Source organism: Xiphophorus couchianus, chromosome 7 (assembly GCF_001444195.1).
Source record: "Xiphophorus couchianus chromosome 7, X_couchianus-1.0, whole genome shotgun sequence".
Lineage (NCBI taxonomy): Eukaryota > Metazoa > Chordata > Actinopteri > Cyprinodontiformes > Poeciliidae > Xiphophorus > Xiphophorus couchianus.
Window position 1 is genome coordinate 2,527,441 of NC_040234.1, and position 24,465 is coordinate 2,551,905.

Sequence of the window (24,465 nt, forward strand, 5' to 3'; positions counted from 1 at the left end):
CATCTAGTCTGGTGTTCATCTTTCGAATTTCTTCTTTTATTTCCCCCAGATGCGCATTATTTTCCTGTCGGAAGCCTCTTAATTCCTGCAATACCGTCTCCCATTCAGCCATAGTATCACTGTTGTTTGTTTAGTTCAAGTCAAAAAGTGCAGCGGTAATTTTTCAGACCGGAGGTTCGAGATGAATAGCAGTTGGCATTAGCTAAAATGCTAGCAATATTTTCTCGACTTTAAACGTCCGCTTATTGGCGTTACAAAGCATCAGTTTTGAAGTATTTCGCTCACCCCAGTTCTTTTTCACCTTTATAGGTATGTTTTCGTCGTTTAAGTGGGGTTGGGATTTCAATTTCTTAGGTTCTCTAGGGAGCCCGTTCACAGCGCGGCCATCACGATGACGTTCAAACCGGAAGTCAGTTCAGTGCTTTTCAGAACGTTGGGGACATAATGAGAAAAAAATTTGCAAAAATAGCAACAAACCCCCCCCAACTGATTCTGGTAGGTGTTTTATCTAAAATTTGTCATCATAATTTTAGTGTTTGTTTTTCACCAATTTTTTAAATACAAGTTAAGAGAATTGATTTGAATGTTATTTCTGATTTTCATCTTTCTGATTGGCTGCCAGTCAAATCATCAAGCTACTTTGCTTCTCAAGCTACCAGAGCTAGCGGGAAATAAAAAAGTCTGACATGAAAAACACCAGAGGAGCCAACCAGTAGTACCGCTGTGTATAATTCTGCTGCAAAAAACATAAGCTTTGGAAGTAAAGTAAAATTTGATGTGATTTCATGTAAAATATTACTTACTTTGTTATAATCAAAAGAGGAAGTTGTAATGAAAGATTGTTGTATTTGGCAAAACATAAAATATATGATAAATTTTCTTGCCACAGAACTCATGGAAATCTAAAATCAGATGGTATGAGGCGGCATTCATGCTAAATGAATGTACATAACAATTATTGAACAGTGAATAATAGTTCATGCTTTACATATTTTGTGGTTTTGTCTGTGGGTTTACATGAGCAGATCTCTGGCCAGGAGCTCATACTGAATTGGTGAAAAGCATTATAATTAATGTCTGATAATTCATTAGTCAGATCTCACTAACACCAACCAACCCAAATCAACTACAAACAATTCATAAATCGATTCCTTCATCAATAATGAGTACAAATCTGCATATTTAACAGCCATGCTTTTGCCAAATATGCAAACAGTTTATAACCAGAACATGTTAAAATCTCATTTGGCAAACTATTCGTCATGACAACAGAGAAGGCAATTTCACTAAGAGCAGTTGTGCATTTTGGGGGCATACTGCACTCACCTCAAGAGGGCGCCCTTGTGACTTCAGTCATGTTATCTGATCTCAGAGAGACCCACGTAAAGGTGGAGCAGCAGTGTCATGAAGAATTTTAAAAGCTACACAAACGTCTAACTCTGCAGGTCCCTTCCACACTGAGCGCCGTCTCCAGCATCCTGCAGGTCATGGTGGAGTGTGTGGACTTCTCTCCCTACACGCCTCACTTTCAGCAGAAGCTGAAGTGTAAGTTTATTTTATTTTTTTCACTCTTCATTGTGCGGTCGTACCGATCTTATCTTAACACCTGCTTCCTCCCAGCTCCTCACACTTCGGTGAACTGGACGCGGAAGCGGAGCAAAGCCCTGGGGAACCTGTCTGCCTTCCTGTCCCTGCTGGTCCAGAGTCTGCAGGCGTTCCTGGAGGCCCCCGAGACGGCCCCCGACGCCACGCCCTTGGCCCTGCTCTCCATCATGTCCACTCTCTTTGCCAACCTCGTCCTGGCCAACGCTGTCACCGAGGCGCTGGGTGCGCTCGTCCAGCCTCTGGCTCTCTTCTATAAGTGCGCTGCGGCCGGCGGCGCTGAATTCTCCCCTCAGCTCCAGGGAAAGGTCAGCACTTCACCCAACCTCTCCATGAAACCATCAGTTTGGTTTAGAGAGGCACCTATTAAATATCAATATCTGTATCGGTCCTGATATTGAAAAAATATCTAAATTTGGAGTGACTTCATGCTTTATTTATTTTACATTATATTCAGAATTCCTAATTTCTCTTTCTGAACCTTTTGAAAGAAAGTTTATTTTTACGTTTGACCAAGTTAGTCAACTTATTGTTTCTGTCAGTTTCACTTTATTTATTTTACTTCGGTTGTTGCAAGTATTAAATTAATTACATGATAAATTGAAATGAGTTGGATCATTTCCATTCTAAGAGTTATTGAAGGGCAGTTTTGCTTATAGAACTTCATAATCTATTTCATTCTATTTTCATTTGTCATTCATTTTGTCTTCAGTCAGAGGCTTCTTCAGATTGACTGTAATACAGACCACTACAGGAGAACTTTCCTGCCAACAGCCTTCACTAGCTACAAGAATTTGAATTAATGAGTTACAAGAACATTTATTTTCCCTTTGCGATCAATGAAGAACATTTATTTTCTTCATTGAAGTAGAAAATCGTTGAAGTAGTTGAATTGAATTATTCATTATTTATTTTCTTTGGCTATGTAAAATATCTTCCTGTTGCAGTGTTAAGCGTTCTTACAAAATTAAAGTTTGTCTTTGAGAGAGCAAACACACTTTTTTATCACTATTGATATATTACTTGAAAATGGTCTCAAATCAACGATACCATCGTTTATCGTTTATACTACGTCTGGCACAATTTATCGTCAAGCAAATTCCTTATTGTGACAGGCATAGCTGTTCTACTGCTAATTACACTGAACAAATTAAAGTTGGTTTTTCATGTTTAGCCAACCTTGTGAAGCTATTACTGTATTTAAGTGAGCTGATCTAGCGTAGAGTTGGCAAAAGTGTAATATTATGTCTTTGTTTAAGAAAACAGTTCAGCTGTTTCTCTGTATCAAATCTGTATCAGCCGATACTAAACCTCCGATATGTGGATCGGTATTGGAAGTGGAAAAAAGTGGGTCGATGCATCTCTAGTTTGGAGTGTGACTGTTTGTGTGTGTGTGTGTGGGGGTGTGTGTGTGTGTGTGTGTGTGTGCGTGTGTGTGTGCTGTAGCTGGAGAAGCTTCTGTGTGAGGTCCTGGGCTGCCTGCAGTCCCGCTCCACTCTGGCCTATGATGACGAACTGCTGGCTCTGCTGTCTCCTCTGCTGTTTGTCGTGTTTCCGCACAAGAACAAGCATCTGCGCTCAGCCGTTGCTCAGTTCTGGAACGCCACCTTTGCCAACACAGTCAGACTCTCATATCCAGAGGAGCTCAGGTGATTGTCTTCGACATGTCGCCATAGTGATGCCCGGTTTCTGGTCGTTGACAGCAGTTTTCTTCCTGCAGGCCGGTGCTGAGCCAAGTGAAGCAGAAGACTCCGATCATTCTTCCAGGCTTTGAGGTTGTCTGCGTTCCTGATGAGCTCAGTGAGACCTATTCAGTAAGTTGCTCCATGTATGTATTGATCTGGTCTCAAACCTGGAGTGTGTAACTTCTATAAAATGTTTACACTTTAAAACTGTCACCATGTTGTGACTTTATATAAGACAGATAATCTGTGAAAAAAATTATCTCCTTCATGTCCTCCCTTTCCAGCTGTTGCTGAAGAAATGCACTGGTCCCACTCAAAAAGAGCCAATCAGAGCCAGGAGGCGGGGCTTAGCTTTTTTACAAGCAAGCTTGTAAACACACAGCTGAATGTGCTAGTGGCAGAGAAACAACTTACAGGTTTAGACAAACAGTTTATTTGCTATCACCAATAGCTAACTAGCATTCCTGCAGGCTGTGTTAAGGTGAACCAGCTGTAGCTTAGCAGAGAGAAAGTGGGAAAGTGTTAGCATCACTTACTGGAGTGCCAAGACCCTCCTCCTGGCTCTGATTGGATGTTTTTGACCGAGTGGTGTGTTTCTGTAGTTAAAACTGAATTTTTTTTTTTTTCCATCCCAGATTATCAGTCTCAAACTATATGACGGTCCTGCAGCCTGCGGCTCTTTGATCCTGTAGTGGCTCTGAATAACTTTGGCTAATAAGGATATAACAAATGCAGGTTTATACAGCCGTTTTTCCTGCAATACTTGCATTGAATTTCCACAAAGAATGACACTAAAAGTATCAGTAATGTGTTTTAAGATCAGGTTTTCTTGTCATTACTTTAGAATTAGTTTTTATTTTTTACATCACTTTACATTCCACAGTATGATCCATCCACTATTTGCAAAATCTTATATTTATCTTCATTTTAAATCCAAAAATGGAAACAAAGTGGTGGTTCTTTAAAAATGACACCACATTTCCTGTATTATGCCTGAGAGCAAAATATCTCTTTAGATTGTAAAGGTGTTGTTTTTTTGTTTTTTTTTATGAAAGTTTAATATAATGTGTGTGTGTGTGTGTTCAGAGTGAAAGCTCCGAGCTTGAGCCAAAGCTCAGTGGGATCCCCATTTCTTCTGCTGGGAAGAGAGACTCCATGCTCAGCAGAGCTGATCTGAAGGACCGCAGCGCCACAAAGACGGCCAAGCCGGTTCCGGTAGGTTCTGCACCCACACGGTTCACGTCACACAAATTAACATGCATTCCTTTTCAGCCTGAAACGTCTGAATAGAATCCAGAACCCCCAAACGCCCCAAGTGTAACTGACTCACATGTTCTATAGAGAACAAGCAGCTTAAAGGAGGGCAGGAGCCCAGCAGGCAGGGCAGGGGGGACGGCGTGGAGACGTTAAAGCAGGGTTGGGTTTTTAAAACAATATCTGTTGAATCCATCCAAATTAGTTACAACCCAAACTCAAACCTACCAAAACCTGACGGGTCACTGAAACTAACACGGGATTAATCATTTGGTTCTGCTTCATTAGTAGCAAATATGAAAGAAGGTGCTGATCTGTACAGAAGCTAACACTTCTCCCTGGATTCTGTGTTCACGGTGCTGTGATGAAATGATTTAGTATGGCCTAATACTAATAATAAATAAGCAGTCCTGCCTTTTCATGCAACTTAAATTTTGATCTAACTGGATTTCTTACACTTTTAGTGTTTTTATTTCTTGATGGAAATGTAAATTCATTCAGTTGTCATTTAGAATGATTTGATTTTGTTAATTTATTTGTAAAATATTTTTGTCATACTTTTAGTTGCTGAAAATGAAACACTTGCACAGACTGTGGTTATTTCAGGCTCCAAAAGCACAAAACTGGAGAGAGATTAACAAAATGAGATGAAGCTGTAACTGATGATTCTACAAAGTATTGACTCAAGCTGGCTAAATACACACAGACGCCACTCTTTCAAGATTTTTATTTTATTTATTTATTTTTTTTTTACAAATAATGTCAACTTTTTTCATTTAAGTTTTTGAGCTACTTTGTGTCAGTCTGCCACCTAATAATTTTCCCTGTGGAATTTTAGCAATCAAAATACTCGACTCATTGGACAAATCGTTCCAGCTTTAGTCTGGTACCTGCCCACTTTAAGGTTCGGTTCTGGGATCAGGTAGGTGCTGATGGTTACCCAGAGCTTCACTCACATTCAGTCATCCTCCATGGTGATGATGGATCACTACCTACTCCTAAAAATGGAATAAAGGACGTGATTCTGACTTGCATTAAGAACAAACAACTTCTATGTTAGGTTGGTCTTTAGCACTAAATCCAAACAAAATCAACATGGTGACAATGAAAATGCTCCACTCAGCTCCTGTTCCACATTGAGGGGAAAAGCAGGTTAGCACTTCTCTATTTTTCTTCTTTCTGCAGACAAAGTTGGACTTTGGTTCTCCCAAACCTCCACGCAGGCACGTCCTGGAGGAAGAGGCTTCCATCGACTTTGTCTTTATTCCTCCTGAGACAAAGGAGAGGGTTCTAACTGAACACCAGAAAGAGGTGAAAAGAACCAAAAGGTCAGATTCTTCCCCCCTCATCTGCACCAGTCATTCCTACTGTATCCTGTCACCATGGTGATGCTGATGATTGCTGTGGTACAGGGTTGATATTCCGGCCATGTACAACAACCTGGACGCTTCTCAGGACACGACCGTTTTCAGCCAGTACACCCAGAGCCAAGACGACTCTCTGTAAGTTCACCTGCTGTAATGTGAGCAAATTTATTTTGTGGGATTTAAAGGCTCTTGTTTAACAATCAGCTTTTCTTCAGGGATAAAGTTCCAACTGAACAGGTCGATGGCATCCCACCAGAATCTCCCAGTGAGGTAACAAAGCAATAAAACTCTGCTGGATATCAGTTTCTTTGGCCGTCTTTTGTTGAATGAGTCTAGAACAGTGTTTCTCAGTTCCGGTGCTCAGGGACTACTGCCCTGCTTACTTTAAATATGTCTCTGTTCCAGAACAGCCGATTCAAATGACTGCATACAAGATATTATGGTGCTATAGCTGGGGGTATCTTTACAAAACAAAGAAATTATAATTTCCTTACAAGCTGTTGAAACTTTAAAATTTTTTTGTTTGTAATCTTCCAATTCCCTGTTATACCTTTCAGTGGCCAATGTGTGAATCTACTATTTGCAGTAGGGAAAAAAAAACCTGCATCATGAGCAGGTCATTGCAAAATCCTAGCACTTCAGAGTCTCCATGTGTAGCTTTGACTAAATTTTACCTTTTGTACCCTGGTTCAAATTTGTCTTTGAAAGCCTTATATGGATGTTCTTGGTCACGTCTGCAGACAAGTTAACTTCTTTGTTTTCCTTAATGTTTTTCAGACAGAAGAGAAACCCAGAGAAGATGCTGAAATTCTTTCTAAAGAAACTCAAGACTACTCCCGTCCTAAACATGATGACAAAATGGAGGAGAGCATCCCAGATTCGGCAGATGTTTTTCTGGAGGAGTCTACTAAAAGCACTGAGAGGACTGAAGACATGGACGTTGAGTTAAAAGACAGTGCGAGTCCAAACACGTCTGCTTCTTCTGATTTGGTGTCGGGGACTCCTCAAAAACCCAGCAGTCGGCGCCAGTCATTTATTACCTTGGAAAAGTATGGCGAGGGAAAGCCGGCCAGTCCCAGCAGTGGATCGTCTTTTACAGGTCCTCTTGTAAAGACGTCCAAAAGTCAAGATCACTCTAGCGAGAAGAACATATTGTCCCCTGAGGCCTCACAGACATCCACAGCACCAAACTCTCAGGATCCCACTCCTTCAGAAACGGTTGGTCCACAGTGTCCTGGAAGCGAGTCTCCTCGGAGGCCTAAAGAGTCGAGGACAAGAAGTGAGCCGGTAAGATTGATTGAGAGAATGCAAAGTGACTCGGCAGAGGAGGAAGATGTTATCCCTGACACGCAGACAAAAGACGAGGACAAAGAAAGCACTAGTTACTCAGAAGAAATCAACTCTTCCAGTCAGGATGAGGAATCTGAAACGGTGTTGGATGATTCCCAGTCATCTCCGACCCAGACACCTTCAGGTGAACCAAGACGATCCAGACGCCACAGAATAAGACCTCAGCTCCCTGGAGAAGACCCAGACGACCGTGAGGCAAAATACACACACGTCAAAAGAAGACGTTCTGGAGAAGATCCAAAAAGTGAATCTTCTAATTTGGCACCAAGCAGACCGAACACAAGAAGTAAACAGGCTGCGGAGGAGAACAGTAGCAGAATCCAGCTGCGATCGAAGTCTCAAGGCAACGCCAATGAATCTAGCCAAAGTAACTCTCAGGTAAGACACCGAAAGAAAATCAAACTTAACAACCTTTCAGAGGATCTTCTTGGATCTCCTGAGCATAAAAGGAGAAGCACCAGTGGGCTGGATTCTAGCCAGACTGACATCAAATCAGAATCACTCTCCGGTCATGAAAGCCAAAAGCACAGAAAACGCAATGAGATTAGCAAAGTTTCAAAGGAGGGTGGTGACGCTGAAAAGCCCAAAGAAGAATTCAACCACACTGTTACAGAGAGTATGGTAGATCTGTCTCAGAAAGACGATCCCTACCCACACACTGACTCCCAAACGGTCGTACCTTTGGCTCAGACTGAAAAGTCTGAGGAGGTAAAGTCTGAAGAACAGACTGAACAAGGTGAGAGCCAAAAGGAAAAGCAAGACGTTGTCACATCTTCTCCCCAGTGTGAAGACAAATCTCGAGAACAGATAGATTCTGATGTCGTCATGTTTTCTCCAGTGGAAGAGTCCAAAGGTGAAAGTAGAAATTTGCTACAGAATCAGGAAATTATCCAAGACAACGCCATAGAAACTGTGATTGACAACTGTAGCCAGGAAGACTCCCAGGTCACGCCTTCGTCTGACAGTCAGATCAGACGAAGATCCAGGCGAAGCAAAGCAACAGAGTCTGAAGACAAAGATGATAGCATCAACTCTTCAGGACGGTTGACACGTTCTCAGACGTCCACCCCTGTCAATCAACCTGAAGCTGGAGTTGGAGGCAGGACCAGAAGGCGCAAACTAGAATCTAGTCAAAGCTCAACCCCAGAAAGTTCTCGGTCATTAGATTCATCTGGATCAGGGTTGTCTCAAGGCAAGGGCAGACTAAGATCCTCTCAGTCATCAGCATCCAGTGTAGAGACGCCAGAGTCCTCAGAAGTCTTAGTTAACGCCGTTCGCAAAAAGAAAGGGAGGAAACCTCGAGCATCTCTGAAGAGTCCACTTCCTCTTGAAACGAAGGAGGACATATTGGAAGATGCTTCTCAAAATTCGGAGACACAAAACAGTTTAGAAGAATCATTAGAGAACCAAGATTCAAAGGAATCTGGAAGCAAGACAGAGTCAAATGAGGAAGAGTCTGAGTCCCCAATGATTACTGAGACACCGGCTGATTTACCTCTGGAGACAGAAGATTCAAAGAAGACAGAAAGTGAAGAGGCAAGCCAGGATACCAGGTCACTGGACACTACTGAACAAAGAGACTCAAACAGTGAAAAGGATTCTTTACAAGAAGTAGAAGTGCTTGAATCTTCTGTGTTTGGAGACGCACCAGCACAAGATTCATGTCTGCTGGCTGAGGAGAAACTGCAAGCCTCGGAGACGTCCAAAGAAACAGCAGAAAAGGTTTCTGAAACTGAAGGAGTTACTGAAAAACAGGAGGAATCAAATTCAGACCAGCAAGACTTTCCAGCTCCTCCTCCAGAAGAACCCTCTCCTGAGGAGCTTCAGCAAAGTCAGATGGAGTGTGCACAGGTCACTGAAGAGGAGGAACCGTCTGCCACACACCAGGTCTTGGAGGGCAGTGCTAAGGAGGACATTACTCTACAAGACAATGAAGATGGTCAACCTGAGACATCTAAGGACAAACTCGAAAAGGCACCTGCCACCGAAACGTCGGGTGCTGCTGATCTGGACTGCACCACTGCAGCGTCCTCACAAGCTGCTGCCCAGGACTCTCCAGTTAAACAAAAAGACCTGGAGGCTGTAACAGAACCAGATGTCGGACAGAGTCCCAGCAATGGGCTGTTGAAGGGAACATGGTCTCCTTCAGCTTCCCCTTCCAACAGCATCCTCAAGAAATGCCAGAAGAGGCAGTTAGAGGTGGAAACGACCTCTCCTCTTGTCAAGGTAAGTAATCCATGCAGCTCTAAGTCCATAAGACTAAAACTTGGTAAAACCTGTGATTTGTTTGTCATGCTTTCATTGTTTTTACCTTTGCAGTCCCGCCGTGTATCTTTTGCTAACCCCATCCAACAGCAGGAGACGGCTGATGACATTGACCGGCGCAGTCCGGCTCTGAGGACCAGCTCTCCCAGAAGGTCCAAAGGATGTAACATCCCTCAGCAGAAGGTATACAAGAACCTGGTGATGTATTTCACATGTGGAAGAGACGGTTTCCTTAACGCTCTACTTCTTTACTCAGCACATTACAACTCCAACAAAAGGCATGCTGGTCCTGAGCCCCAGAAATATCCACAGTCCAAGTTACAGGAGCTCCAAGAAGTGCCTGGTAGGTCGGCATGTTCTGGGAAGTGGAGGGAACAACTTACTGCTTTTGTTGTAGCAGAGTTACAACACAGTTGTAGCCATTACATTGGATTTCCATATGTACTTTAATGCTCTTATTTTTGAAACTTTTGACCAACTCTGATATCTCACTTGCTGTGGTGACTCAGTTTTTTTGTAAACTAGCCAAAATTCAAACTCTGCTGTGAATGTTTTTCATATCAGCCATGTCTCAACAGAAGTGATTATTAGTTGTACATGAAATTTCAGAACAGGTTTCTCTTTGGTTGGCTCAGATTTCTGAAATGACTTGGGAGCCTCGAGCCGTGCCCAGAGACTGCATCTACCCGTCCCTGGTGGGCTGTTCGGCCCCCGTGGAGGCTGTGCTTTCTCAGATCTCTTCCACCATGTGGTGAGAGCAGCAAACGTCACACACTGAAACATTTCGACATGTGTTCCCTAAGACGGTTAGACGGCGGTGTAAAAACCATTCAGCTTGGCCTGACAAGCTTCCTGTTGGTTAACCACACAGGTCTCGAGGGTTCGGACAGCTGATTCGCGCTCGAAACGTCAAATCAGTGGGCGACCTCTGCGCCCTGACTCCGTCTGAGATAAAGACTCTGCCCATCCGATCTCCAAAGATCTCCAACGTCAAGAAGGCGCTGAAGATCTATGAGCAGCAGGTAACCCTCAGGTCACGACGGTGCTGGTCACGTTGTCATCGGCGTCTTTGTAACATCTGAGCTTCTGTCGTCCAGCGCAAAGGGAGAGCAGATGAGCTGAAGAGCTTCGACGAAACGGAGAGGATGACCTCTGAGGTGGAGGAGGCGGCCAGTCCTCGCAACCATGACGACGAGAAGACCTCAGCAGAGACTCTGGGTGGGTAAACACTGGGTGCCTTCAACAAAGCTCTCCACCTCACAGAGAACACCGGGTTACAAAAGTTTTTTGGGAGTTGTCTGTTTTTCCAACTGAATTAGGATTATTTTTGCACCAATGAATCCAAACATGACATCCATTTTTCTCAGTCAGGTCAGATTTTTATTCTAATTTGGTTTAGAGAAATCCGATCTTCTGACTAAATTGATTACATTTTTATGACATTATCAGTTCATTTCTGCTAATATTTCTCATCCAAAAAAGGTTTTAGGAGTAAAAAAAATAGTTTTCTAACAGAGTGTATTAATTAAATGTTAAAAACTTGGATTTTTGTAAATTCAATAATAAATATTTTTAGGGGCAAGTACATGTAAATTGAGCATTACGTCTTCATTGTGTAAAATTCTCCGTCTCTTTTCTGTCCTGATGGAATCTCTCCTCCTGCTCATCACTCACTGATCCAGATTCTCAGGAAACCGATCCAGATGTCAGAACAAGTCCTGCATTTTGATACTCATGTTGCTCCATAGTTCAGAGCAAAACCAATGTGATTTTTAGATTTAGCTCATCACCCTAAAACTGTTGAAAACCCCCAGACAGTTTCTTGGCTGCTGACCAGTGTAATCTGTCTCACAGCAAACTGTCATAACATGACAGTTTTAATAAATATGGAAAAAAGTTATTTTTTGCAAAAGTTTGATATTGCACCTTTAATTTCTGCTCACATACCACAAAATGTTGTTTTCCTTCATTTCTGCGTGTTCTTCATGTGTCCGCTCACAGCCACAGAGCTGCTGGACGAGCCGCTGCCTGCAGACGCCGCGGCGGAGCACCAGGACGGGGAGCAGCGACCCACGGTGCCGGCGGACCCCGCTGCAGAGCTGCCGGCAGCCGTGGAGGCTCTGGCTTGCAGGGCGACCCCTCTGGAGCTCAGCCGCTGCTCACCACAACAGCTGCTGCAGATGCACGAGCAGCTGGGAGGCATGATGAGGGGCGTAGCGGTGGAGCTGCAGGCGCGCCTCTGCCACGCCAGCGACAAACACAGAGTGGCTCCCAGGAGCGGACAGACGCACTGAGGCTCGGCGAAGCCTGCTGAGAAATTTGCAATAGAAGAATGAAGGTTTTCCTGCTGATGGAGGATCTTATGGGCTTCAATTTGGATCAGTTTACCTTTTTTATTTTTATTTTGTATCATTGGTTGTTTTTAAGAACAGTTCATTTTCTGATCAAGCTTTTGAGTAGATTATAAAATTTAAAAAGTAATTGTAAACAGCGTCGGATGTTTTAAAGCCGTTCCTGAATGAACTTCATCTTCTTACTTTTGGATTTGACCTCTGTAAATAAGGGGCGTTTCCCTCCATCGGGCTGATTTTAGGCTACTTACAACTCGCCTGTGGTGGTGTATATTTTATCAAACTTCTTTTCCATCCCTTCAGTTTTGTCTTAATATTTTTCTTGTTTTAACAGACTGTCCCACGGTGTGCTCTATACTTATTTTGTGGATTAAAATTCCTAAATAAAAGCAGTGTAAAGACTTTATGCAGGATTTCTCTTCGAGTTATCATTCGGCGTATGCTGTGTGGAACATTATGTATTTAGACCATAAACGTGAATTCATATTTAATTTGAAGATTTCTGGTGATGTGTACCTGTGTATATAAGGAGGACGGACATCGCCCTTTATGACAGTAAGGGTAAGTACTGTACATGTAAATTGATTCGGCTCATCAACATCACCCTAAAACTGTTGGAAAACTCCAAACTATTTTTTGGCTGTTGACTAGTGGAATCTGAAAAGATCGATCTCCACCTCCTTCCTGAGCTGCTGTCTACAGAAATGCACAGCTGCTGACCCAAAACAACCAATCAGAATCAGGAGGCGGGTCTTGGTGCCATCAACCAACCTCTTCATGTATGTGCTGCCAAACACGTTAATGGGGGAGAAGCAACTCAGGAAAACCGTTTATCCGCCATCATCAGTGGCCATGCTAACTAGCTCTAGCATTAACGACAGGCTCCACTGACGAGGAAAAGCTGCAGCTTAGCAGGGATAATTGACGGCGCTAGTTAATGCAGGCAGAGCGAACATTACATGCATCCAAGCACTGCATTGCAGGGTTTCCCAGTGAAGGTAAAAGTGACGGAACGGCCCCTTCCCCACCTGACCCCATTAAGGACTCGTAGATCCTTCTGAAACCAGATTTACGGTGAAGGAGCTGAGCTCTGGGAGGCTGCTGCTACATCAGGAATCAGATCAGGAAACAGACAGACTTCTGTTACTGAAAGAGTCACATGATGTTTTTAAAATGTCAGGTTTAGTTGTAAATTTTGATTTGATTTTGTATCCTCACTTTAGCAGTTGAAAACAAGTGAGATGGAAACATTATTCATTTGTCCATTTAGTTGCAGAACAAGTCTTCACACTAACAGACAGATATTCTCCTGAAACGGCCAAAAGCTCCTCTTCATTTTCTTGAAATATCAGGTCTGAGGTTTACTAACATTTTAGAATTGATTGATCAGTAATAAAAATCCTCTAAAGGACGACATGTCTAATAACTCCACACTTTGTCGCTGTAACAGCCGGGCCGCCATGCTGCCATCAGATCTGCTCTTGTACTTTCATCACCATGCCGAAGTGAAAGTGTTCTTCACTCGGATGCTGTGACGTGAAGAAGTCCGGACCTGAATCTGGTTGAAATGCTGCAGCCACACAGGGAACCGCAGGACAGGCTCTGAACTGCTGACTGATGAGAGGAAGACTTACTGAATAATCATTCATTGTAATGACACTGTAACATGGGACATTGCTGTACCTCTGATGTGTTTCCTGTTTAAATCTGGAAAAGCCCAGATAGTCTGTCTCTAACCTGACAAGTGAAAGGGTTTGTGTGTTTTTTCCTGCCATCCTTTTGTAGTAAATCTGTTGGCTGCAGCAGTGACAGGCTGACAGCTAACAGCTAACAGAAGATGCCAGTGATTTCCTCCTGCTCTGAGCTTTGATGAGCAAGCTCCTCTTTGGCTCGGTGTTTTAAGTAATTATCTGATTATTTCTGCTGAGCTCTGCCAGTGGCTGTGCTGCGTTTCCACACTTTATTGAGATGAGCCGGATTCAGGCGTGCAAGCTTAGCAGATTGTGCTCCAGCTCTGCAGGACGAGGTCCCAGAGGATTCAACGACAAGGTAAGACAGCGTGCAGGGACCGGTGCATGGGAACCTGCTAGAATAAGAGTTCATCAGGGTGGATGCCCTCATGTTTACCTCTGATTGATCATTCAGTGGAGGGAGTTTTTTTTAAGTCTTTAAATTGTGTCAGATTGCATTCCTTAACCTCTTTGGATGGTTGAGGTTTTTCTAGCCTTTCTTCCTAGTGTGTGTGGCTTTTTGCTCTGCAGACATTTTTGGCCGTTGTACTGGAAGGACTTCAGGCTGCAGGAGATGAATTATTGCAGGCAGAGTGGTGCAACTTTTCCATCCTCCTGAGATCATCCTTAGTGTGAACAGAGCTCAGCTGTGCGGAGAAACGCTCCAGGCACTTGCATCCTTTCTCATCTGCACACTGTCTGAAATACTTTTCATCATTTTCAACACTTATCCAGTGTTACACACCACAACCACTGCAACATACTGAGCAGATGAGGAAGACAAGAAACAGGATGAGTGAAGATTTATGACCAGCTGTTAGCTTACAACTTAACTGTCTTAATGAAATTGATATTTTTATATATTTCTGTTGAATCTGCTCAATTATTCAGATTAAGTTTCTGTTTAGCTATTCATATAGCAGCACTGCACAAAAGAAGTTTTAAAAAAGTCATTTAAATTCAGCCATGTATTGATCCTAGTTATCCATCAATGCATTAATCTCAGTTTGTTATTGAAACTAGTTTAGAAAGTTTTCTTTCTTAGGAAACCCATCGGATTCCGTCAAGTTGTTGACTTTACAGCGTTCCCCCATACTGAGCGTGCAAGTAGCGACAGTGGAGAGGAAAAACTCCCCGTTAAAAGGTAGAAACCTTCAGCAGAAGCAGAACCAGAACCAGAACCTGGGTCTGTTACAAGCAGCCATCTGCCACAACCGACTGGAGGTTGAAAAGAAAGCAAAAAAAGAAACGGATAAACTGATGTTGGATTATTTCAGTGTTCTTTAACGGAGATCTATTAGTTGATGGATTTGACTTTTGCCTGACTCCAGTTTGTCGGAGGCTGGATTATGGGTTTGGTCTGTTTTTCAGGCGTTGGGCTCAGCCTTTTACTTCCAGTGAAAGGAGTCCTTCTATATTCTCTGTATTATTTAATTTTTTCATTTCTGATTCTACTCTGAATACCTTAAAGTCATAGTCAACAACAAAAAGCTTCCTTCCACTGTAAACATAACGAACCTCCTGGCTATAATTTTGCTCTATTGATCAATTTCAGTTTTACAAATTGATATAATGATACTGAGACTTTAACCTGAAACGACCTGATTGATAACACTCCTAACCTGTGGAAGTGGTGAAATCACTGCTACAAATGAAGCTGCGTGTGAAGTCACAGGCAGAATTGCTTGTGTTGTAACAACCCAGAATGTCTCAAGAGAGTTTTTCTTTTCAAAGGTTCATTTCTGAAGTTGTGGTCATCTGATTGCTGCTTCATGAAGAGAAGAGATGCTGACGATGCTGCTTCTGGGGTGGACTACATTACTTTCTGGCCTCCCACATGCAGCTTCCTCTTTAACATCCCGTAAGTGAAAAGTGAACACTGTCCCCAGAACCTCATCTCATCACTGCTTAGTCAGCGTAGCAAAATCCCTGAACTCCTCCAGTGAGGGTTCACCGATATATCGGCCCAGACTTCCTTAGTTTTGGGAGATTGGTGATCGGCCGACACTTTTTAAACCGATATTTGGCTTCACATGGACTACAAGTCTTTCTCGGTGTCTATAATGTTCTGGCAGTATTTTACGTGTTTATGTTACTTGTGTGCATACAGGATTTCCAGTGACTAGAGGCAGCAGGGGGCCGGCTCGGAAATGTGAAGTCTTCATCCTGCCTCCTCTGCCTCCTCCAATGTTTCCTCCAATCAAACACAAAGCAGAGCTGATGGTAAGGAGGCCTTTTGCTCACACACCAGTTAAAAAACAAGCTCTGCAGTACATTTAGTTCTCAGCTTTAGTTTCTAATGTCGTTGGGTTGCAAACTATGAATAAAAGCATCCAGCGATGCTGAGCCTGTTATCCTTATACCTTCAGGTCGACATGACAGAACACATCACAGGACCCACAGGGGAAAAGGTGGGAAGGACCTTTTCTATATTATATACTAATCGTTGCTAAGGCTACCCAGAACAATGGCATAGAAGACATATTTTTTTGACGCATTACAGAGCGCTTTGTGATATTTTATGTTTAAAGGGCTGCAGAGGGCTGCGAGGAGCAAAGGTACAGAACAGAACAAATTTTATCTGTTTTTTTTAATGTAATAGATTAAAAGCAATAGCTCCTTAATTCTGTTTGTTTTAGGGGAAACCTGGTGTGACAGGTCCAAAGGGAGAGCCAGGACCACAAGGTCCTCTGGGAAAACCAGGTCAGAAGGTAAAAGGCAGTTTATAGCATTTGAAAAACTATACAAGTCAGGGACATGTGTCCCAACATATGTTTATGTTCTTAAGACCAACAATTGAAAAGGATGCTAAAAGAATCTAAGGTTTGTTAAGCCAGTCAACACTGTCATGTCAAAGATCCCAGCAAAGCCTCCATTTATGTCGTCACATGCTAGTTTAGATCAGGCCTAAGAAATCCAACCCGACCAGCCTGACCCACATGCAGCGACTGCGCCTGTTTCAGGCTAATGAACTGCGGCACCCTATTTACTTTGTTTATTAAACCATCTACTCCTCTGTCTAGACTATAATAAGTAGATTAACACCACTTTGCATGGTGTGTTCTCATGTGGTCTTCTGAGTGCTGCATGCATTGCAGGCTTGTTAAACACACCAGGAGCCTGAGCCTGACCCAGACCTGACCATGGAGCAAATGATGGTGTCCCAACCCGGCTCGGGTCGGGCTCAGGCCACAAATCTAAACACAAGTAAAATTTGATTGCTAATTAGGAATAAAGACTAAAATCATACCAACCAATGGAAGTACAAAAAAGTGGAACACAGATAAAAGACTTATATAATTTTTCAATTTATTTAAGTCTAAATTGATTCATCTGAAAGCTTTAATTGAGTCTCCAGCGAGTTCTCCATTTCCACATTTAAGGCTCCCATTTCTGCTGTCGTGGTTAATACTGTGCATATAAAAACATGGAGAAATCATTAACTGTGTCCAAAGGCCTGACTGTTTAGTGACAATTGTTACATAAACAAAATAGTGTGTGGCTGCATGGTGGCATAGATTACCGTAAAAAAATGTTACCTGACTGTTCATTCATATCTGCACTACCAAATATGGTGCCCACATTTTAAATGATTTAAACTGAATATGAAGAATATATATTTTAAGTAATTATGCATCATCTCAAAACACAAAGCTTTCAGTGAAAATGAAAAACAATCCAGATATTACTTTTATTATAACTTTTGATCAATGTCCTGGGAGCAGACATTTTGAAAAGGCAAAAAACAAACAAATCGCTGCACCGTACTGAACCGCACTGAACCGCACTGAACCGTACTGAACCGCACTGCACTGTACTGAACTGTACTGAACTGTACTGAACCGTACTGAACCGTACTGAACCGCACTGAACCGCACTGAACCGCACTGCACTGTACTGAACTGTACTGAACTGTACTGCACCGTACTGAACCGTACTGAACCGTACTGAACCGCACTGAACCGCACTGAACCGCACTGCACTGTACTGAACTGTACTGAACCGTACTGAACCGTACTGAACCGCACTGAACCGCACTGCACTGTACTGAACTGTACTGAACTGTACTGAACCGTACTGAACCGCACTGCACTGTACTGAACCGTACTGAACTGTACTGAACTGTACTGAACTGTACTGAACCGTACTGAACTGTACTGAACTGTACTGAACCGCACTGCACTGTACTGAACCGTACTGAACTGTACTGAACTGTACTGAACTGTACTGAACCGCACTGCACTGTACTGAACCGTACTGAACCGTACTGAACTGTACTGAACTGTACTGAACTGTACTGAACCGTACTGAACCGCACTGCACTGTACTGAACCGTACTGAACTGTACTGAACTGTACTGAACTGTACTGAACCGTACTGAACCGCACTGCACTGTACTGAACTGTACTGAACTGTACTGCACTGTAATGATAATCCAGTAGAAGGCAAAATACATATCAAATATTGTATACAACAGGTTGTTAAAGTAAGTATTAATCATGTTGGAAAATGAAACTTTTGCAGCAAATATGATAGAAATGGTGATAAAGGGCATTGACCTTTGGAAGCCTGGAGCTGATGTAGGTCACTGTGTCCCGCAGGGGGAGGAAGGTGAGAGAGGCTGGAGGGGTCTGTATGGAGACATCGGAACTCCTGGGATGATAAAGGTACAACAAAGCTTTAATTCATCTTACATTTTACCAATTCATGGAAGAAATGTCTCAACTATTTAAAAAAAAATCTGATAAATACAATATGTAGAACAACACCACCAGGGGGGGCCCAAGAGTACCATCTGATTTTACTTTGTAGTAATAGATTACACATTTTACACTACCTACTAGTGATGGATAAATGAGGCATCATGAAGCGTTTCGACCCAAAGCAAAACTGTATTGATACTGTGTCGATACTGCGTCACTGAATACTGACACCTGCTGGACATTAAAAATCCCTACAGGCAATGGAGTTGACAGACTGATTTGATGACCTAGTCTATACAATGAGATTTAAGTCATTGTATTTTATTGTATATTACATATTGTATTATGTTATATCTTCAGTTAAATTCAAAATATATTTGATATTCTTAGATACAGTCAATAAATAATGTGAACATGTATCATAAAGTGAGAATTTAAGTGAACGTGTTTGGAATGAGGATGGTTGTGGACTGTTTTTGTTTTTGTTTTTTTTCACAAATTTTCATTTAAAAAAAATACGTTTTTTCCAACATTTTGAAATTAGTTTGTTATGCTTTTTTGACACAACTTCTCTTGCTGTAGAAAAAAATGAAGTAAACAAAACATTTATATGAAATCATTTATAAAAAGCAACTGAGTAATTTGTAGAATGGCTGAATTCCCAAGTTTTCCTGGGTGTATCTGGGACTTCATTCTGATGCCTCAGCATTGAGGAGGTGGATTTATTTAAATAAGACAGTTCTGTCGAACATATGCAACATTTAACCTGCAGAACATAATGTGAAAGTAAACTAAGAGTCAATTTCAGCTGAATTTGGATTCAGATAGATCAACTAGAAATTGAAAAGAACCGGATGAAACAGCAACAAAGTGATAACCAATACCTTATTTTCTGATGTAAGATCAAAATGGTCCCAAACTACGAAACCTTTCGTTTGCCTTGAGGCTGAAAGAAATGAAGAGTTAAGAGGCATTTCACCTTTTCTATGTAATGACATTTGTTCTCTGAGCTACTGCTATAAGTTTCATATCAACAGGACAATAGATACAAATATTGGCAGACTCAGAAATTAAAATGCACCTCCCCTACATTAATAGACTAGACAGTTAAGGATGATATAAAATGTTCTACATAACGGGCCTCTGTTTTGTAATGCTTTAAGCTATTATGGTGTTAAAAGAAAAATCGGGGAATTTCAAACCATCTGCGGAGAACATCTTCATCAGACACTGACTGAAAAACATTCGACTCATGTGTCTCAATAAAGGTGTAAAAACCGTATTTATTTCAATTAATAAAACCCACCGTTTTATGGCTTACATGGTTAAGAAACGTGATAATGTTACAAATATCTTTAAAAGTTTCCTCTTCAGTCATATTTCAGTCCGTTTTCTCATGAATGTGCGAGAGTTTAGAGCGATGCGCGCTCCTGCTACAGGGCATGCGTTTCTCAGCAGGCATGCGTTTCTCGGCATAACACCAGACCCATCATTACCACCTACGTACACTTTCTGTTCCAAGTTAAAAATAAAAGATATTGAACTTGCTAACTCTAGTGTAAGTTAAGTGTTTGTCTGCAGTTGTTATTTTTAAAGTAGTTAAGTTAATATCTTACACTTAAATAACATTCTGAATCTCAAAATACAAATTAGACCATTTTTGCTTGTTTGTTTCTCCTGTAAGGTTAAAATCAACAACCATAATAACCAGAATGATGTAGACCCCCTGTTGGGGTTTATGAATTTAGCACAAGTGGACCACAGAATGGACCTAAGTGAGTTTGTGTTGTGTTGTTACAGGGCAGTAAAGGTCATCCAGGACTCGGGGTGAGGAACATCTTCCTTTTCCTGCCAACCGTCTCTGAGCTGCTTGTCTCTCATCTGCTGTCTTTTCTCTCTCATTATCAGGGCGACAAGGGTCTCAAAGGACACAGAGGCCCCTCAGGAGAGAAGGTTAGGAAGTCAGATCTTTTTCCTCCACTCAGTGCTGAATGAAACACACTCGGATCTGGTGTGTATATGTGTGTCCGCAGGGCGAGCGTGGCATCCCTGGGACGGCCGGAGAACAGGTGAAACTCTGACTGATGAGTGTTAGGCGAATGTAAAAGCTGCATGACGGAGAGGCTGTGACAGAATACATGTCCTGTCTCAGGGACACCTGGGCCAGAAGGGAGACAGAGGTCTGATGGGGGAGCAGGGAACAAGAGGAGAGCCAGGAACCAGAGGAAAGATGGTAGGTGCACACAGATGTACTGCATGCATACTGCAAGTATTCATGATTTCACACTAATTGTAGTAGATCAACACAAAGTAGAGCATAATTGTGAAGTGGAAGGAATGTACAGTATGTATCTATAGTTATGAGTATATTCAAACATTGATTTTTCAAAGAGTCAGTAAGTCAGTAATTGTGTGCAGGGCTTAAAAGGTTCTATGGGACCGGCTGGGGAACAGGGAGACCCCGGTGCAGCAGGACTGCCTGGTCTACATGGAGAGCCTGGTCTACCTGGACAAGGTTTGTATGGAAGAAAAATAAAATCAATATAAAATAGTTATATTTATAAAAATATAACTCATTTCACTCCATTCACCAAGTATAATATGTAGATTAATTCCACACAGTCTGATGTTTTTTTTAATTTCTGTTAATGTTGATTTTCTGCTTACATTTAATGAAAATCCATTAGAATATTACAATAAAAAATTATTATTTAATATAGAAATGTGGGCTCAATGAGAAGTAAGTTTAATACCTCCTGAAAGGTCGTTACATGTACCTGGACTTTATAAATTTGTTATGACCTTTCATGTGTAATCATGGATGTTCAGATGGTTTCAAATATTGGCAGTTTCCCAGGGTGACAGTAGAAAAGAACAACTCAGCTGTATTTGGAGTCCTGTACAACATTTCTGCAGAGTTGCTCATTTCAGCAGGCAGGAGTCAGACCTTCCATGCAGTCAGCAACAATGGAGATAAAGAGATCTGTGAGCCTTAGAAACTTTTCAAACTCTAATGTTTACCATATGTAGCGTTTGATCCATATTCCTACAATATTGTTGTTGAATCAAAGCATGAGCACAACATGCTGACATATCTGATAAGAAGTTAGGTGCTCTGGTCCTGGCTGAGTGAAGCAGCTTGTGTTGTTCCAGTGTACATCCTGCCTGGCCTGCAGGGAGACTCCGGCAGCAGAGGACCCCCGGCCCCCTGCAGCTGCCCACAGGGTCAAAGTTCACAGAGACCATCGGACAACGTCCTGACGGTCAGTAAACTCACCCACTCCCACTGATTGAACAATGTGGTTCCAACAATCAACACATCGACCTGAGGTCTGATAAATGGAGGCGGCATGCTTCCAGCAGGGGGCCGCAGAGGGCCCCAGATATGCATCCTGACATTCAGGCCTCATTTGTTTGAGATCCTGTTAAATTCTGTGAGCTTCTTCTTGACTCAGGTATTTTGATTTCTCCCTTTCTTTAGGATAAATATTCATCCCATCTTTACTTCTGCAGGTGTTTGTCGCAGACGGAGAGAAAGAGATGAGGCGGCTGCGGGCGGAGAACGTGATGGTGCTGCGGACGGACAGAAGATCTCTCTACATCTACACAGATTCCCAGTGGATGAACGTCCTGGTAACCGCCGCCGGAGAGGCAATCCAAGAAGTTTAGAGGGAATAGAAATACAATATTATCAGAAAGACATACCTCCTCTAGGTTTTATTTATCAGAACATAAAAAACGTTATTTGGTCTGACATGATCTAACATTTAAGTTTTCTTGAACATCTAATGTAATCTAGCCTTCTGCTAGATCCTCATCTGCAACCAGGGAACAGATGTTCCTTCAGGATGTGTCAAACATCCTGAAACAGTTTAGCTCCACAAGTTTGAGATTAGAGAAGTCTAGACGTGCGCGGAGAGCATCCATCTTCATTAACACCCCAGAACATCAACACATACACAGGAAGAAGTTTTAACACAGACGTTCCTTCAGTTAATCCACAGAGTTGACAGAAAGTTAAATCATGCCAAAAAGTATTCGTATTGATGAGGCATGAAGTGTGTGTCATGCATGAAACACGTGCATGGATGGGACCAGTTCTACTAGAGAGGAAAATTAAAATGAACACATTTAAAAAGAGCTGGACCAGGGCATGCTGTGGTGGCGTAGGGGATAGCTCGACCCACGTTTGGAGGCCTTGAGTCCTCGACGCGGGTTCAATTCCCGGACCCGGCGACATTTGCCGCATGTCTTCCCCCCTGCCCTTCCCCCTTTCCTCTCAGCCTACTTTCATATAAGGGACACTAGAGCCCACAAAAAGGACACCTGGAGGGGAGAGGGAAAAAAAGAGCTGGACCAAATGAAGATGACTTCAATATTTTGAAGTAAAATTTATTTTCATGTCTTTATTCGACATTTATACATTTTTTTGTCCCATTAAATTATGTTTAACAAATGGTTACACCAGGACTAGCACCAAGTATTTTACAGTGATTCGGCTTTGATAAGATATTGTGAATTATAGAAAAGATCAAGTTTTTTTTTTGCAGTACGATTGTCTTTAGGTACCATATGTTATTGTTCCTTATGTGTAGATTGCAGCATATTCAATACAGTCATTTAAATGAAATAGAATTTGAATAAAAAGTTCATTTACTTTAGTAACTTAATTCACTAAGTAATTATTTGTACACAGACTGATGTTTTCAAACCTTTATTTTATTTCATTTTGATTGACTGCCTTTCAGCCAACACATGACATAACATTTAGAATCAAAATATGACTTCACACTAATTGCCTTCTTATAGGTTGTTATATTGAAAAGGTACTTTAACATAGCCATCCATTCTCTGTGTGTTTTTGCTCTGTCTCCCTGTTTGGACCAGGAGGGCCGCAGACTACACCCTGACATCTAACTGGGTGATCCTTCCAAGCTGCCTGATGGATCATCAGATCGATTCCTTCTCCCTCTCATGCAACATTTTACTGGTTTCAAAGATTCACTGAGTCCAGATTAAGAATCTCTGCATGTCTGGTATTTTTTCATTTATGAGGATTTTTTTTTAAACAATTGTTTTTCAAATTTAGATTTCCCTCGTGCAAACACTTGTCCATCATAAATGGAAAACTGTGTTGTAAGCAGCTAAAGACCTTAAAACAAAAACGCCAATAAAGCTCTCATCACTTTTGCAACGTCAGACAATATGTTGTCAACATGTAAATGTGTGTGTCTGTGTCCAATCCATGGTGCATGAATATGTGAGCAGCAGATTTATGATTAGACATTTGAAACCAGATATTTAAATATACCAATTATAAATACACCGTTTTTCTCACTGTATGTATGTATGTATGTATGTATGTATGTATGTATGTATGTATGTATGGTGTGAATGTCCCAGAGATTCCATGTGTGTCTATGCTACGACACCTTTACCTGAAGTGGGTCCGACTCACCAAGCCACAACCATTTAAGGACTGTATATGTATATTTCAATCTGGAGAGACTCAGACGGAGAAAGACAGCGATTAAAAAGATTTAATGACATACAGTACAGACCAAAAGTTTGGACACGCTTTCTAATTGAATTCAATGAGAAGGTGTGTCCAAACTTTTGGTCTGTACTGTACATAAATTAAAGTTCTTTGGCGCTCGGGCCCCGGCTGAGGACATCGAGCTGTGAATTGCAATAAGCTCGGATGAGCATTCCCGATGTAAGTTAGGAATGTCATCCACCGACACTGGTGGTGGAGGTCGGTGGATGATGTGTGCCTGGAGAGCCAGGAGAGTGGAGGTGGAGAAGGGGTGGAGGAGGGTTGAGCACAGCTGAAAAGTGGAAGATGCCATGGATGGAGGTCCTTATCAACTAGAGTTTGGTTGGTGATTGGCCGTGACGTGGCTTGGTCCAGCATTGATAGGTCGGCGGCGATGAGCGGGACGCGCCGATTAGATGATGCAGGTGGGGCTAAAGAGTCTTCCAGTTTGAATTTGCGCCTAGGCTTCATAAGTATGTATATTAGAGAATCCTCAGTCATTATTAGACAGAGGGCAGCCAGAATAACTAACTTTGGTAAATTGTTATATTTAGCTAAATACTATTGTTGAGGGTCACAAGCAGGCCTCACAGATAATCATTTTTTTAAAAACCCTCAAAAA

At 42.0% G+C, this 24,465-nt stretch overlaps 2 protein-coding genes across 5 annotated transcripts in view; both read left to right on the forward strand.

Moving 5' to 3' along the window:
• The window catches only part of rif1 (replication timing regulatory factor 1), a 31,376-nt gene extending 19,096 nt beyond the window's left edge, over positions 1 to 12,280 (forward strand). For all 4 annotated transcript variants that reach the window (XM_028023682.1, XM_028023684.1, XM_028023685.1 and 1 more), the window contains 15 exons: positions 1,446 to 1,545; positions 1,621 to 1,910; positions 3,049 to 3,251; positions 3,323 to 3,416; positions 4,374 to 4,502; positions 5,727 to 5,869; positions 5,954 to 6,043; positions 6,124 to 6,178; positions 6,686 to 9,484; positions 9,578 to 9,706; positions 9,780 to 9,866; positions 10,159 to 10,274; positions 10,395 to 10,545; positions 10,621 to 10,741; positions 11,525 to 12,280. In XM_028023682.1, the coding sequence (XP_027879483.1) occupies positions 1,446 to 1,545; positions 1,621 to 1,910; positions 3,049 to 3,251; positions 3,323 to 3,416; positions 4,374 to 4,502; positions 5,727 to 5,869; positions 5,954 to 6,043; positions 6,124 to 6,178; positions 6,686 to 9,484; positions 9,578 to 9,706; positions 9,780 to 9,866; positions 10,159 to 10,274; positions 10,395 to 10,545; positions 10,621 to 10,741; positions 11,525 to 11,817 (4,800 nt within the window). In that variant the 3' untranslated portion in view covers positions 11,818 to 12,280. The remainder of the gene's footprint in view (positions 1 to 1,445; positions 1,546 to 1,620; positions 1,911 to 3,048; positions 3,252 to 3,322; positions 3,417 to 4,373; positions 4,503 to 5,726; positions 5,870 to 5,953; positions 6,044 to 6,123; positions 6,179 to 6,685; positions 9,485 to 9,577; positions 9,707 to 9,779; positions 9,867 to 10,158; positions 10,275 to 10,394; positions 10,546 to 10,620; positions 10,742 to 11,524) is intronic.
• A 1,109-nt stretch (positions 12,281 to 13,389) lies between these two features.
• LOC114148441 (acetylcholinesterase collagenic tail peptide-like) lies at positions 13,390 to 23,659 on the forward strand. Its single transcript, XM_028023753.1, has 15 exons — positions 13,390 to 13,923; positions 15,339 to 15,465; positions 15,715 to 15,827; positions 15,974 to 16,015; positions 16,136 to 16,162; positions 16,244 to 16,315; positions 18,206 to 18,271; positions 20,108 to 20,134; positions 20,216 to 20,260; positions 20,341 to 20,376; positions 20,460 to 20,540; positions 20,726 to 20,822; positions 21,461 to 21,570; positions 21,821 to 21,940; positions 23,195 to 23,659. Exons 2-15 carry the CDS (start codon positions 15,390 to 15,392, stop codon positions 23,222 to 23,224), a joined length of 942 nt encoding a protein of 313 aa, XP_027879554.1. The 5' UTR covers positions 13,390 to 13,923; positions 15,339 to 15,389; the 3' UTR covers positions 23,225 to 23,659.
• Positions 23,660 to 24,465: the final 806 nt, after the last annotated feature.